General features: G+C 39.2%; 1 protein-coding gene across 2 annotated transcripts in view; it reads left to right on the top strand.

The window, feature by feature from the left end:
* The window catches only part of edil3a (EGF-like repeats and discoidin I-like domains 3a), a 126,515-nt gene that overhangs the window by 20,856 nt on the left and 88,771 nt on the right, over positions 1-16,888 (top strand). Inside the window, exon 2 of one of the 2 annotated variants that reach the window (XM_026188922.1) lies at positions 12,716-12,742. In XM_026188922.1, the coding sequence (XP_026044707.1) occupies positions 12,716-12,742 (27 nt within the window). Of the gene's footprint in view, positions 1-12,712; positions 12,743-16,888 lie in introns of both variants that reach the window. The other variant, XM_026188921.1, reaches the window with a different exon arrangement.

The raw sequence follows: 16,888 nt of genomic DNA, 5'->3' as shown, positions 1-16,888 counted from the left end.
ATTACATCCAATTAAGGAGGAGTGAGAATTTCACCCCTCCTCCCTTTTCTCTACACTAACAATACAGTGGAATGAGTCGGAAGGTTCTCCTCTCTTGTTTGATGTGAACAAATTATTCTTTAGCTACACACTTCAAAAGGAAACCAAGATTTAGTTTATATTTTCCCTGCTTTGTCATTTGGTGAACACAATGAAAAATGAGACCTCTTGACGTGGATTGATTCCTTTTTAATTTCAGATATTCTCCTCCAGCTTGACAAATACTACAGTAGTTTGACACTATAATAGAGTAATTAAATTAAATTAAACGGGTCACAAGTTGTAATCATGTAGCCAAGCTTCCTTGCTTTAAGCAATGAAAATACTGGTTACTCAATGAAATTTGTGATACCAAGGTTTTTTTTTTCTTTTTAATAAAGAGTAGAGCAAGATGGCACTGGTGTTCAGGTGTTTTAAATAGCATAAAACATACAGTAACAAAAGTGTAGGGCGCTGGTTTATCTCAGTGGGACGAGCAGGCGACCATAGCTGCTGGCCCGGGTTCGAGTCTGGCCCTTTGCTGCACGTCTTCTCCACTCTCTTTCCTTTCAGTCTTTACTATATCTATTAATGGCAGAAAAAAACAGCGTAAGTGAAAGGTGTATATATTTGACAACACTTTTTATTTTAGATTTTCTGAGGGAGAGTTGGTTTCTGTAGGCTAGTAGATGTTTCTCAGCTTTCCTCTATGACTTTAAGCCAATAATTATGATATTCTGTTAAATGAACACTGTGTATTAACAATGTATTAACTTGTAGCATTGTATTAACATTGCGTTACACGTGGGCAGGCCTGCTAACTGTTGTTAATATTAATCATAGCCGCTAGCTATTACCTTAATGATAACGTAACTGATGGCTAATGTAGTAATCATATCACTGCTAATAGTTAGATGGCTAACGTTAATGTGTGCGTTGGCTTCTTTAATATTTATGGTAGCTGTTCAATTTCTTGACATTCCTCTTAAAGTGTTGTTCAGTATTGTGAATGCCAGCTACTTCCGTTACTAGTGAGTGACAGAGCTGCGTGCCTGCCTATCTGCAGTAGAGCTATATGTTGTAACAACAGGAGGAAGCGAACACAGCGCTCATCCTGCTGTGAACGAGTATCTAAGCTGATACTCTAATTGTTAGTATTTGAAAACCCTAACATAAGCTTTGCTCTTATGTATCAGTATCACAGTGTGTAACAGTATCAGGTGTGTTGGTAATATACAGGGTGGGCCATTTATATGGATACACCGTAATAAAATGGGAATGGTTGGTGATATTAAAGTCCTGTTTGTGGCACAGTAGTATATGTGAGGGGGCAAACTCCTCAAGATGGGTGGTGACCATGGTGGCCATTTAGAAGTCGGCCATCTTGGATACAACTTTTGTTTTTTCAATAGGAAGTGGGCCATGTGACACATCAAACTTATTGGTAATGTCATAAGAAAAACAATGGTGTGCTTGGTTTCAACGTAACTTTACTCATATATACTAATGTGCCACAAACAGGACTTTAATATCACCACCCATTCCCATGTTATTACGGTGTATCCATATAAATGGCCCACCCTGAATATGCCAGTCATGCTGACTTACAGTGTTGTCTTTTTCCTTGTTTTTTCCCCCACTATTTATGAGCCAAATCTCTGGATGAACAATTCTTCTACCTTCAGAGGCCCTTCAGTTGAATATAAAGCACCACCGCACAAGGGGAAAGCGGTCCTGATGACCTTTAAGTGCCTTTTCCTTCTTCAAAGTCTGTGCCATCAAAAATTCTTTTCCTACAAAATAATTTTTAGGAACTAAACAGCTACTGTGATCCTGGGCGTTGTTTCTCATACTGTCAGTGTCAAGTAGTGAATTTTATATATAACAGATGGCGGCTCTGGTAGGTGTTTGCCTTAAGTACATCCCAAAGCCCATGACAGCAGATTTCTGTGCCACAAATTATACAACTGACACATTTGACAGTTTAGTGTATCATATGAGTGTACAGGCGTTATACAACCTGACTTAAAAAAAAGACATAAAAATAAAATAAAACAAATAACCTCACTGTGTCAGTTCAGCTGTTCTAGAGCTTTTATTATTTTTTTGTGAAAGACAATAGCAGTTAACCTTTAGAGTTCCATCTCAGATAATTGAAGTAAACACAGGTTTCTGATACAAAGGGGTGGAAAATTACCATAAAATTTTAGGAAAGAGCTTCTGCTGCATAATGGGGTTGTGCGCTCTACCACTCAGGGACCTCATTTGCTTTTGTTTATTGGTTGTACAACACCCCGGCAGAATATGCCCTGCATACATAAGAGTGAAAACAGCTTTTTTTTAAAAAAATATTTGACCAATTTATGAGTGGAGATGCAAATCACATCTACCTGAGAACGATGTATAAAAAATGGCCATAGCTACCACGTCACTCACCAGTTTGTGGGTGACACAATAGTGACAATGTCATAGACTCATTATAAAGCCTTGAGATTAGTTTTTTTAATAGTTTTTTTCAATCACAATTTCTGAATAATTTCCTCTTCTGACCTTTAAAATTACAAACATTTACAAAATGGATTTAATATTTTATTCAATATGACCAAAAATGAAATGAATCACTGAACCCAAAAGAATCGCTACTCCTCCTGCTGTATTGTTCAAATGACTTTCAACTTTTATAACTGCGGAGCTGAATTAACTACTATCTCACTGATGTTCTGGTTTATGAAAGGTTTACACCAGTTTACAGCAGAAGAAGAAGAATACCCAGAGGTTACCTGGCCATCTGTTCTTTTATCAGTTAGTTTTGTGATATTAAAGTCTTTGCCAAGGAATCTCAATAAACAGAGTGTTAGTCAGTTAATGATTGTCTTTTTAAGAGTATCAAAAGTTAAAATGCAAATGAATCGTTTTGTTATGGTACTGAAGGGCACTTGCTTGTTTTAGTTTTCTATCTCTTACCTTTCAATCAATCACATTTCATTTGTAAAGGGTTTCAGTAACCAGCATGAGAGTTTTCATTTTATTGATAATTGCCTGTTAGGCTGTCAGATTTTTTTCCTGTTACTGTATTCTTGTGGTAGAATTCAATAAATCATACAGACTAAGTTACCTTCAAGAACATATGTTATTATGTTGACACTTTGTTTTGCACACTGACTCTAAGACTAAGAAACATACCGATTCCATGTCAAAAAAACAGTATGAATCAAACCTTGGATATGTCTGCGCTCTGTATTGACCACATTACAAAAACACTTCTCTGCAGACAGACTCATCCATGGGGTTTTCATTATCTTATGCTTGGAATAGCAATTTGATGCTCTATTTGACTGAGCACCTCTTCCACATGCATTCACATACAGTTTGTCGTATTATTAGTTTCAGGAATTTTACATTTCTTTTTAATTGAATTTTTTCAATCAGTCATACTTTAAAAAAATGAGAATCTGTCTTATATTACGGCTCTGTGTTTGCCCACATCAGTTTCTTAATTCTGAACACAGTATGTACCTTGTGCGTTATTGTGAATATGTTGCCATATGGTTTGAATACTTGCTACAGAAAAAGAAAATCCTTATATTTAAGTCTCCTAAACTTGTGTCTTAAGAGAGACACATAATTGCAGCAGATATATGAATAACATAGCTAAATGCCATTATCATACAGACGCACCAGCTACTTTGCAGGTACACCTTAATAGCACCTGGTTGGATCACCTTTTGCTTTCAGGACAAACTTAATTCTTTGTGGCACAGATTTAGAAAAGTGCTGGAAACATTCCTCAAAGATTCTGGACCATATTGATATGATAGCATCATGTAGCTGTTAAAGATTTGTCAGCTGCACATCTATGATGTGAATCTTCCATCCCAAAGGGGCTCTATTGGATTGAGTTCTGGAGACTTGTGGAGGCCATTTGAGTACAGTGAACTCATTCTCATGTTCCAGAAACCAGTTTGAGATTATTTGAGCTCTGTGAATTGGCATGTTATCCAGCTGGAAGCAGCCATTGGAAGATTGGTACACTGTGATAATAAAGGGAAGGACTTTGTCAGCAATTGGCCCAAAGATTGCCAAGAAAATATCCCCCAGGCCATTACACTACCATCACAGGCCTAAACGAGTGATACAAGGCAGGATGAATCTATGCTTTAATGTTATTAATACCAAATTCTGACCCCCATCATCTGAATGTCACAGCAGAAATTGAGACTCATCAGAGCAGTCTGTGCAAATTGTAGCCTCGTTTTTTCTTCTTCTTAGCTGGCAGGAGTAGGATCCAGTATGGATTTCTGCTGCTGTAGTACATCTGTTTCAAACTTCAGCATGTAGTGCGTTCATGCTTTTCTCCATACATTGGCTGGGGTTATTCGAGTTACTGTTGTCTTACAATAAGCTCAAAGAAGTCTGGCCATTCTCCTCTGACTTCTGGCATTAACAAAGGCAATTTTGCCTAGAGGACTGCCGCTCACTGGGTATTTTCTCTTTTGGACCGTTTTCTGTAAACCCTAGAGAAGGTTCTGTGGGAAATACTCCAACTACCATGCCACATTCAAAGCCACTTAAAAGTGGCTTTCTTTTCCATTCTGCTCAGGTTGAATTTCAGCAGGTCATCCTTTATTTTGATGACTAAAGAAAGCTAAAGTTGCATATTCTTATCACACTGGCATTAAACATCATTGCATTCATTATGGGTCCACTGTACTGGTCTAAGGCTACAAAGCCACAAAGCCACAGGGCAATGGACAGCGACTTGTCCATTGCCCTTTCCACCGTCACTCCACAATGCACAAGAATTGTTAATTCTCAAATAGTCTTTATAAAATTTGCACACAAAGATCACCTAACAGATCTTTGCCATTGTCCTGAAGGTCAACTCATACTTAACATTTTATGAGCACTTTTCAGTTTTGACAAGAATCACTACTTCTCCTTGGTTATTGATAACATAGCAAGATTAATTTGTCTTGGATATGACTCTTTGTGAGTTTCTCCAACTTCATTTTTTTGCAATACAGTCAGCAAAACACAACTTTCTTTGTGCACTTGCACATAACAGCCACAATTCACATAACCTCTGAATTTTGATGGATTGTTTATTTAAAAAATAATTTTAAGCCACATGTCCTGTATATCCGTTTAATAAAACAGTGTAAGTATTTCTGTGCTGTATCAGGAAACACAGCTGTACAGCTGAAGTATTTTGCCAGAAACTTTCCAATGAGATTTTTTTTTCATACCTCCTGCCCCATTTTTCACAATATATCTACTCCTGTTTTATTACATAGAGGTTGTAATGGTGCATAAAGCATGCCTAGAAGTCATATGAATTGTTGGGATAAGTGTCTGACATCTTTCTGTAGGGAGGTGCCTTTCTTTTCCATTCTAAACCACATGTCAAAGAGCCCCACATTAAGGGTATACTTTACCCTGCACTCCTGCTCCGCTGACAAAAAAGTAAAATGAGGATGGATGGGTTATTTACTTACAGAGAGATGGTGCTTACCACTCCACTTGATATAAAGGGTTGTGCTACTGCATTCTTCCTTGTCATTAGTTGGAAAACAACTAATGATAAGGAAGTGCCTCAACAATGCCTCCCTAATTATTGTTGGTATTGTGTCTGTGAGTCATTTCACAGTTAGCCACCCACTCCATAGCTGGATGATTTAATGTTAATAAGCACCGTAGTGATGGAACAAACACTTTTAAGGGTGCTCTTATGTGGGAGATAGATGTGCAATGAGCATCTGTTCATGGTTTGTGTGTGTGTGTGTTTGTGTGTGTTTGTGGAGCACAGGGAAAGGTGATATCTTTAGTGCAAATGTAGAACATGTATAAAGGCTGCCATATGTGCTGCAGTGCCACTAACTAAATCCTATTTGCAACAAACCACTTTAGACATTTGTTTCTTTTATTCACTGTGAGAAGAAGTAAAATGATATTTTCACACATAAATACTGATGGTCTTCATGGGAAGCTGTGCTGATATCAGTAAATGTCTTATAAGCGAAACAAAGTCTCAAGCGTTTACACTTTCAGAGTCCAGAGGACTTTTCTAAACATCTTAACCATGCAAAGTGTAAATGATTATTGCCTGTATTGTGTCTCATAGAAATGATACCTTTACCTAGAATCACCATTTGAAGCTGTCTGTGATGATTTATGACATTGCTAGTCTGCAGGTGACTAAAAGTGTGACTGTGATAATTACTATTGCTCATTTATGGCTGAAAACACATGGAACCTTTTAAGCTGCAGGTTGAGTCATGCACTAATTAAATGCAGGTCTGTGGCAAATTAAACTGGTTTGTGTGATAATTTTATGGATCTTTTTTTTTTTTTAAGCTACTGTATGCTAATTAAGGCTGAGCATATCTCCTACTTACCACCAAATGTTGGGAAGAAGCATGGGAACTCTAACAAAAGTTTTACTGCTTGAGATAACTACAGTAGAGCTACTTGGCACACAGAAAAAAGGATTTGTCAGCTCCAGCAAGGAGGTGTCTGGGCTGCCATCATTAGCACTGACAGCCGACTGTCATATTTGATGCTACACTGCTAAATGGGAATACGATCCATTACCCGGATCGTTTTTCGACTTTGCCATGGCTTCACTGGCCATGACAGTGAGAGTGATAAGCTTTACAGAGCCTTTATTTTCGACAGAACTCGGGTTTACCTCTTTCTGGTTAACGTTATTGGGTTTTCAGTTGATCAGCCCTAATTAAGCACTAAAAAAGTTTGCAGTAGGTCACACTAGGTATAGCTGAAAGGCAACCTACTGAATCAGATCAAACTTCTCCATTAGCTTGTTATCTCTTAAAAAAACTGGATAGTAATTTGCCTTACTGATGTAAGGGGCATCCACTCAAACACCCGCTGGATATCCTTGTAAAAAACTACCATCAAAATGAGGTTCCTACACAACCTTTCCAGAATACAAAGCACCAGTGAGGGTCAGTGTCAACACAACAGCATAAAACAGTCAGTGGCTCCCACGACTGTGTAATGCACTGCTATCATAATAACAGTGCAATCATTGTGTTAACCCCTTACCCTGACAAATGCAGGTACATCAAAACAATAACGCTGTCTTTAGTATTGAAGTGTTGTAGGGTTATAAGGCTAATGGTAATGGTTAGGAAAAAACACTGAAATACATTAAATATTTCATGCAACCTAGCCCCACTCAAAGTCCAAATGTATTTATCGATTCACATTAAGCCTAACAGACAAATAATTCTCTGTTTCTTTGCTTTTTGTTTTAGACGTTTGCTCAGCAGCAGTTTCTGGAAAATGACTGCTGGTTAACAATGAACCTTAATGGAGAGTGCATCAGTCAGTATGTTACACTTGCTCTGCTGTGTGTTAGAAGACATTCAATTGGGAATTTGGCTGCAATAAAATTCTCTGTACACAGAGAATAGAAGAAGAATAGAACAATAAATAAATGTAAAGGGCTTACTTGCTGACAAAAAGAAGAGTGCAAAAATGAAGTCACGAGTTCATGGATTTGCTGCTTTGGACGTGCCAGGACTTTAGAAGGCATTATTTACTTTCCATCTTGTGGAACGTGGTGATAGAAATGCCTTTCATTTTTGGCACAAGTGTAGAACTTTGGGACATTGCAGATGTGACTTTTACTTACATGTTAACATTAAAAAAAGTAAATAAAAATTCAGAATAACACTTTCGCCTTCTGTTATGTGGAACTGGAACAGGGCCAGTTTGTGTTTTAACTTTAAATTTTCTAGTGAACTCAACTAAAGGGGTGAAATTCTTCGTGAATCAGACTGAGTGACTGTGAAGGCCACAGAATGTATTTCACATCATTGTTATAATTCTCAGCCTTCAGTGACCCATGTGCATTATCGCTGAACAGGCTACGTACTGTTGGCATTCTTTTGGTCCACATTGCATAACCCTCAAGGTTTTCATGGATACGTTTATGTGTGTAAAACAAGCTGTAAATACTAAAGGTCACAGCCATTTAACTCTACTAACTAAACTGTACTAGCTGATTTCTGTTGGTCAGTCATTGATTTAAATGCTTCTTGCAAACAAAGTTACTAAATCAAAATGGCTTATCATATTAAGGAATGTGAGTGTACTGTGTACATATTTACCCATCATGGTAAAAAAAATTGGTGAACCCTATTGTTTAATACACTGAACAAAAATATAAACGCAACACTTTTGTTTTTGCTCCCATTCCCCATGGGATGGACGTAGAGACCTAAAATTCATTCCAGATACACAATATAACCATCCCTCCCAAACAGTGGTCACAAATCAGTCCAAATGTGTGGTAGTGGGCACATCTGCTATATTGAGATAATCCATCCCACCTCACAGGTGTGCCACATCAGGATGCTGATCTGACATCATGAGTAGTGCACAGGTGTACCTCAGACTGCCCACAACAAAAGGCCACCCTGGAATGTGCAGTTTTGTCTCACAGCAAAATGCCACAGATGCCACAAGCAATGAGGGAGCGTGCAATTGGCATGCTGACAGCAGGAATGTCAACCAGATCTGTCGCCCGTGCATTGAATGTTCATTTCTCAACCATAAGCCGTCTCCACAGGCGTTTCAGAGAATATGGCAGCACATCCAACCGGCCTCACAACCGCAGACCTCGTGTAACCACACCAGCCCAGGACCTCCACATCCAGCAGGTTCACCTCCAAGATCGTCTGAGACCAGCCACCCAGACAGCTGCTGGAACAATTGGTTTGCACAACCAAACAATTTCTGCACAAACTGTCAGAAACCGTCTGAGGGACGCTCAACTGCATGCCCGTCGTCCTCATCGGGGTCTTGACCTGACTCCAGCTCATCGCCGTAACAGACTTGTGTGGGCAAATGCTCACATCCGATGGCGTCTGGCACGTTGGAGAGGTGTGCGCTTCACGGATGAATCATGGTTCACATTGTTCAGGGCAGATGGCAGCTGAGAATGTCCCAGTTCTTGCATGGCCAGCATACTCACCGGACATGTCACCCATTGAGCATGTTCGGGATGTGCTTGACCGGCGTATACGACAGCGTGTACCAGTTCCCACGACTATCCAACAACCTCGCACAGCCATTGAAGTGGAGTGGACCAACATTCCACAGGCCACAATTAACAATCTGATAGACTCCATGCGACGATGTGTTGCACTGCATGAGGCAAATGGTGGTCACACCAGATACTGACCGGTTCTGGGTCCCCAGACCCCCAATAGCGCAAAAAACTGCACATTCCAGGGTGGCCTTTTGTTGTGGGCAGTCTGAGGTACACCTGTGCACTACTCATGATGTCAGATCAGCATCCTGATGTGGCACACCTGTGAGGTGGGATGGATTATCTCAATATGGCAGATGTGCCCACTACCACACATTTGGACTGATTTGTGACCACTGTTTGGGAGGGATGGTTATATTGTGTATCTGGAATGAATTTTAGGTCTCTACGTCCATCCCATGGGGAATGGGAGCAGTAACAAAGGTGTTGCGTTTATATTTTTGTTGAGTGTATATAAAGGGGTATCTTCACCCTTATATGAATGTGTATGTACAGTATGCATGTTCTGCATAGTTTTTATGCTTGTTCATCTTGTGCACTTGCTCCTCTATCTCCACTGAACACCTTGAGGTCATATCAATTCAGGAAAGCCTGACTGGTTCCTATTTAGATTATGGATGGTTATTACTGCCTCCTGGCTGTCAGTCAGATTAAACCAATAGAGGCTTATCATCTCATAGAGAGTACCTTCTCCTGGTAAGAAGGAGGGGCCATTTAAATAAGCCATCTCCAGAACCTTCCATGTTCTACAAATTTATTAATGTGGTCTGAAGAAATATCAATGCATCAAGTATTTATTGTACACCAATATGCTTGGTATTGCCCTTGTCTGTCAGTTTACTTTATGGATTTGTCTCAATAATATAGGACTATACCACAAGAATTACACTGTTGCCCATTCCTGTGTTTGCTCCTGCAGTAAACAAATATAATACCAGGTTCAGGGAGGAGAAAGACAAGACAGCGAAAGGAGTGCATGGGAAGGCGAAACACACACTTTCAAAAAGTTAACTGTGTGCATGCAATGTATTTTTGTGTCTTCATATGGGAAGAACTGACAATAAGCCATACTGTAGAATGACCCACGTAATATTTATAGCTTGCTGGCTAGCAGAACAGCTGTGTTTTTACCACTTTTTGATATAGACGAACCAATAGATTTTTAATAGATCCAGCCAATGGAGGGAATACTCTGGTAAGGCTCTAATGACAGCTTTTGACAAGATTTGTTGGATTTGCAGGATTTTATGAATAGAAAATATATCAACATTCAGTTTGTCAGTCATTTTTGAATCAGCATACAGCAATTCTTTGTTTTCTGTTGTAGAGATTTCATGTAATGACTTTGTTTTAACATTTTAGCATAAAATTAGAGGCACTTTCTCAAGAATGTTAGTAACAGTTTTTAAGTTGTGGTTAAGAATGATATTTATTGAAACAATGCCTATCTGGGTAGAATTCATGATAAGAACACAACCATTATGATGCCAATAATTTACTGTTGGCATTAAACACGTCACAATCAGACCTCACATGCATCAAAATGCATACCATCAATTCAGACTCCCTCTCTAAGAGGTTCAGCATTAATGCACAACATCTCTGCTGCTACTGATTTCAGGAAGTCAGCGAATAATCTGACAACAACAAAAGTGACTCCGCCTCGGTTTCCCAGTCAAAACTTTGCACTTTCACCATTTTAGTCTAGCTGAACGTGTAGGTAATCTTTAATACATATTTTTATTGTTTATTTAAACCGATAGTCTATTTTTTGTCCACAGTTTATCCCGATGCTCACTGCTGTGGGAAATAAGCTATGTGATTCAGCTAACACTGGGTGTTTTGTTATTTTTATGGAGAACACCAACAATTAGAGACATAAATTTTGCCAACCCACTGTACTTTCAATATTTTATGCACTCTTATGATTCACCACTTCAACACTTGGATAAACATAAAACCCATCCTTTTATGCATCTCTGTCTTCTCAGCATGTGTATTTATGTGTGGGTGTGAATAGTTGTCTGCACTCTGAGGCATATGTTGTTGTTTTTTTTGCCTTTATCAAGTGTGCAGTTTTGTGTGTGTGCACATGCGTGTGCACACACACAAAACTGTGTCTGAGGGCTTGCAAGTGTGCGTCTTGACCCTTATGGTGAGGCTGAAGAGAAAACGGGCGCAGAAAGAAAACCACACTAAGTGAACCGTGGAATGCGCTCGGTTTGGGGATTACATTGGCCCGTGCGCATGGTAAAACACAAAGGAGAGCTTCTGCTGCCAGGCAGATGAGAGGTTGAGAAAGTGCTTGGCTTTGACTCTGTGTGGCTTCAGTTGAAGCTTTCTCTCACAGTCAAAGCAGCATTAAAGGCTGTGGTTCACTCTTTAATTGTATCTGTTTATCACATTTATGACTAAGTGAATCATTTTTCCCTTCAGTTTACAGATGCTGCTGCCTTGATTCCAATCGTATATTTCTGTCTAAAGAGTACCACAACTAGTGATGCACTAAATAATTTGCTAGACATTTAGGAGATGTGTTGAATAAAATAAATAAAAAGAAAACTTATTTAAAATCCCCCGAGAGCACTTTATTTGATTTCCACATCCAAAAACACCACAGGGAGCAGAACCTGACAGAGCGCTGATGTTTGGTTTATAAAAAGAATAAAATCTGGTCTCCAAATGGTTCTGTGTGTTGTGGCTGGAAATGAAACAGATTTCTCAGATGGTTTTGTATATATTTGCACCTGTGTGCAATGCAGGCGCTCTATGTCTGCTTTTCTGCTTATGCAGGCTTCACCCTCTCCATATGTTAATGTCTAATTAGTATTCAGTGCTGTGGATGAAAAAAATGCTCATGACATTGAATCATACTTTAATTAAGCAAGAATTGGTAAGCAACATCATTAGCTATTGAGAAATAATAGACACGTATACTTAATATGCTCTGTACAGCAGCAAATCTCAATACATTCAGGCCTCGTTTGTCCATCCATCCATTTCTGGTTACACATTCTGTTCATCCCCAATAATAATGACAATCATATTTATCATCCTTGAATCTGATGCCCTTGGTTGACTGCCTCTGCATCTGTGCCCAACTTTTGGGCACGTCTTTTGGACCAATTTCACACTAATGATGGAGACAGAGGGTTGTGGTAATGCTAGCAGACAGGCCAAATCTAAGCCACAAAGCTGGACTGGGTCTTGGGAGCCAGGGATGCAGATAGTAAGTAAGTATGCCACAGGGGCTAATCCTACATTGGTCCAGAATGATGAACACATATTAGGGAAAGGTAACAGACCAGGACACGTGTATTGATGGGGCATCAGATGTTCCACTGTGCCAGGTTATGTTTCATGGCAGCACTGGAGAGCATGTCTGTTGGCAGGATATTGTACCCTACAGGTAGCAGGTGTGTCTGCCTTCACATACTGTGTGCTCAAGGGAATTACACTTAAATAAAACTTTGCATATGATAGCACAAAATGTAATTATCAATACAGCCGAATCTGTTGCAATACAGCTGCGGCATTAAATACATAGTTGTGATGAAGCTAATAGGAATTTTCTCTCTTCCCTTTCCCCCCTTTTTCTCCTTTGTGTCTCAACAGCAGCAGATGGTGAGGAACCAACTTCAGCAGGTGGGAATTTTTTATGCTTGGTAACGTGATTTCCATTCATTTGTTTTCATGCAAGTGTGTGTGTGTAGAGGGGGAGATAGAGAAATGGAACGAGCCAAGCCTCGTCCTTCCTTCATTACTCCTGAGTCTAATTCCTGCATTGATTCCCTGCTCATGCCGGGCCAGAAACAGTCATGATTACATCATTTAGCATTTCACTTCATAAGGCAGTCCTATTTAAACTTCCTCTAATAGTGTGAATCTGAGAAATGTCTTGTCTTTGTCTAGTACAGAGTTTTGAGATTGAGCTCACAGTCCAATTTGGTCCACTGATTGCTTTTGCATGACTGTTTTTCAGTGGAAATGAAATATGGTGGATACCTGAGCCTTTATCATATTTCTCAGGGTGTTTTTTTTCCTTGTGTGTGAGTGCTGATTTTACAATCCATTTACTTAAAAGCAGCATTAATCCATAGCAATTCCAATATGCTTATTCTAGAGTTAATGCAGTGCATCCATAAATACATGCCATTAGCATCAGTCTTGATGTACATTGTATTCACTCCCTATGGAGTGGACTGAGTGTATTCTTTTTTTGCTGGCTCCAATAGATGCTAAAGTACTTATCTCTGAATTATCATATAGATGTTAAAATCATATTTTTAAGGTAGCATATTTGGTATTCCAAAGTACTGCTTCTGATTATTGAAATAACTAATGTAACAAGAGTTTTATTACAAAAGCAAGACCACAGAGGACAACAGTAAACAAGAACCTGATTTATCTTCATCAGTGATGTAATTAAAATGTCACTTCACATCCTCGGGAAGTACTGCAGCTGAATATATAATTCCTCTTTCGTTGCATCCTCAACATCTACAGTAATTGTCTTTGTCTATGTTTCTTTCATTAATGTTAATCCCTGCTGGTTTGTTGGAGATCAAGTAGGTTAAAAAAAGAATGATTTATTTAGATTAGACATAATACTACAGGAATCAAAGTACTTTGCTGCAGCAATGCAAAGAATGTGACACAATAGACAAACTACACAGGCGTCTCAAGGGAATATGTAAGTCCAGTGCAGTGACTGCTGTCTACTTTTGCTACTAAAATAGGTTTGCCTGCTGTATAAACTACTTTTTGGCATCAGCATCTTGCTCTTTGCACAAATACCTATTGTAAATCCTTTTTTCCTAAAGCATTTCAAAGCAACTTTTCGTGTATTATACTCACTTCAGATCAGAGCAGCGAGAACACGGCAAGAAAAAATAATTATGGAGTAAGAAAATGAACTGAATTAGGTTTGACTTGTGACCACTGACCTGGAACTGGACCGAGACAGAAAATAGGACAGAGTGATGAGGAAGGCCAAAGTGCTCATGACAAGTTTGAAGAATTTAGCAAATCAGCTGCTATTTCACAGCATTTCATATCCTTACTCTACACAGCTTTCATACTTTGTCTCCATTCATACAAAGGGGGATATTGTTTGCTGTGTTTGGTTATTATGGTTATTTGGCAGTGTATGAATACTGCCAAGTTATCTACACGGCTTCCCTTTAAAGCAGTGAGTTTATTCTATAAAAGTATCGTTTATTAAGCACCTGATGTGTTTTATGAGCAAAACCAATTTCATCAAAAAAACCACACGGACACGGCTGTTCTTTGATCTGCCTCGGTTGGAGGAATTTAAACTTTTAAGGCCTTTTTACTTCCATTACTAATTGCAGGGGCTGCATAAATTAAACTTTAACAAGAAAACTATATATTTTCTGAATTCTGTTCGCCAAACCTTTATTGCACAATCTCAGCGGTTGCAGTATGTGCAGTCAAAATACCATGGATACTACTGAGACCGAAGAAGCATATTTGAGCATATTTAATTGTAAAACTAACATTTGCCAAGTAGAAAGTTGAATATTAGCTCTCCAGTGAACAAGTTAGAGCCAGCCTTTGTCACATTTTCAGAAATGTTATTGGTAGACTGGGAATTTTATTTAACATATATAATTTAGATTTTGCTAATAAACATTGGAGTTTTTAGAAAGTTTCATGTTTTTTTAAGAGACCCCTGCGAGAAAAGGTACGGCTCTGACATTTTCATGGCATTTAGTCTCTGACAAGACAGCCTTCATTTCCGCTTTTCTTTGGATCTTTCTAGAAGGATGGTGGTCTTCAATGTGACCTCTTCTTTTGAGTGACATATTCCAAAGCATTTTTGTTGCTGCGCGAGTCTTACTACTTTTACCTTCAAGTGTATTTGTCTGACATTGTCAAATCCTGATGGGCGGAAATGGCAGAGTGGGAAGGGCACGGGAGAACAAAAGGCCAAAGACTCACTAAAAGCCCAACCGTCCGGCGGCTCACGCTGAGAGCCTCGATGTAATATTGTTTGTGCAGTGCCAGCTTCCATCAGTTGAAATGCAGGATGGATGCAGTGACCATGAGCCCATGAGCCAGTAAAGTCATCATACAAAAAGGCTAGGTTAAAATACATTTGACGCAATTAGGGCATATCAGATGTCTCAGCAAAGTAGCAGGGTGCAGCTTCTGAGCTGAAGAGCTTAAATGTAAATTTCATACTCTTGAGGCAGGTAAAATGTGTGCGTGTGTGTGCATGTGTGTGTGTTTTCTTTAAAGATATTATGAAAGCCTAACCGTGTGGTTGAATCCTGGCTTGTCATTGTTAACTGGGAACTGTTTAAGATGGCAAAATTGGACATGAAATTCAGAGTTGACAGTCACACAGGCATTTCAGTTTTGTTATTTAAATGTCTACCAAATTTCACTTTTTTAATAGCAGTTGCTGATCTAAGCAGGGTAAGGGCTGCTCGGTGTTGCTGTCAAAAACATCAGGAGTTGCGTACTAATATTTGTGGTGCCAGATTAAAAGCATTTCCTCCCATGTTGCTGCACAGTAACTTTTTCCCTGGGATCAGCAGAAATATGTCACATGGAGACAATACTTTGCCCGACCTGCTCATAACCCTAAACAATGCATGTAACCCAACAAGCAGTAGGAAGATATGGTAAATGGACTGATTCTTATACATCTACTCTCCTGGAGTACTCAAAGCACTGCATACAACATGCCTCATTCACCCCCACTCATACCAGCACTTCTAGACTCAAGTGCAACTAATAAACATTCACACACGTTCACACTCCGATGAACGCATCGGAAGGCAATTTGGGGTTAGTATCTTGCCCAAGGATATTTGGCATGCAGACTGGGGGAGCCAGGAATTGAACCACCAACCTTCCAATCAGTAGCTGATCTGCTCTGCCACCTGAGCCACAGTCACCCCTTCCTAGAAGATATCTTTCCTTTATCTTGGATTTAATTTTCTTTGAAAAAGCTTTAATATATTATTCAGATTGTACATGTTGTTCTCTTTGAGTCTAGAAAAAAACATAATGAGGAAGGGCTGGGTTCATTCATGTCCATATAAATTCAACTGACTATTAATACCTCAAGCTTTGCAGCTCATCTGTGCTTTCTAAAAATTGACTGCTACCATTATTATTAGCTGTGTCACTTCTTTCAGGCTAAGCAGAGTATGTGCAAAGCATGAAATACTGTCTCCCAAATGCCTGAATTCTTATACATTTGGGGGTGAGCTAATGCTTGTGACAGCAACTGTGACAGAGCACATACGTAGCCTTAAGCCTGAAAATGTCAAATCTCTGTGATTGATCTGCAAGGAAACAAAGGATGCTTTCCTGTGTTTAACCACTGGTCAGGATTTCACAGCTGATTGATTGGCCTCTCTTTGCAGTCAGAAAGGAAATCACAATGCCCATGCTGGACACAACACAGGCTTGCATCAATCACTATGCAAGTCTTGGTTTGTACAGCAGGGCAGCAGCTAACATTTAAATTCCCAAGAAAGCTCCCAGTGTTTCCTCCTTGCATTACCCGCAGTGTTAGGATAGTTACTATTAATCTGTAAAGATTTATTATTGTGCTAAAAATACAGTGAGTAATGCAATTATAACAAATTCATCTTAAGGTGTAATTCCTCCTATTTGAATGTCATCACTGCTGCTGAACAAGCTTTACTTTCTTTTTTTTTCTTTTTTTCTTTTTTTGTGTCCCGTTTGGATCTTTAGCCATCAGAATTGTTGTCTTAAGGCCAAGAAAGATGCCAAGCGGATTTATTTTAC

Source organism: Astatotilapia calliptera, chromosome 12 (assembly GCF_900246225.1).
Source record: "Astatotilapia calliptera chromosome 12, fAstCal1.2, whole genome shotgun sequence".
NCBI lineage: Eukaryota > Metazoa > Chordata > Actinopteri > Cichliformes > Cichlidae > Astatotilapia > Astatotilapia calliptera.
The sequence above is the reverse complement of the archived record's forward strand: the minus strand, read 5'-3'. Positions and strand labels throughout refer to the sequence as shown.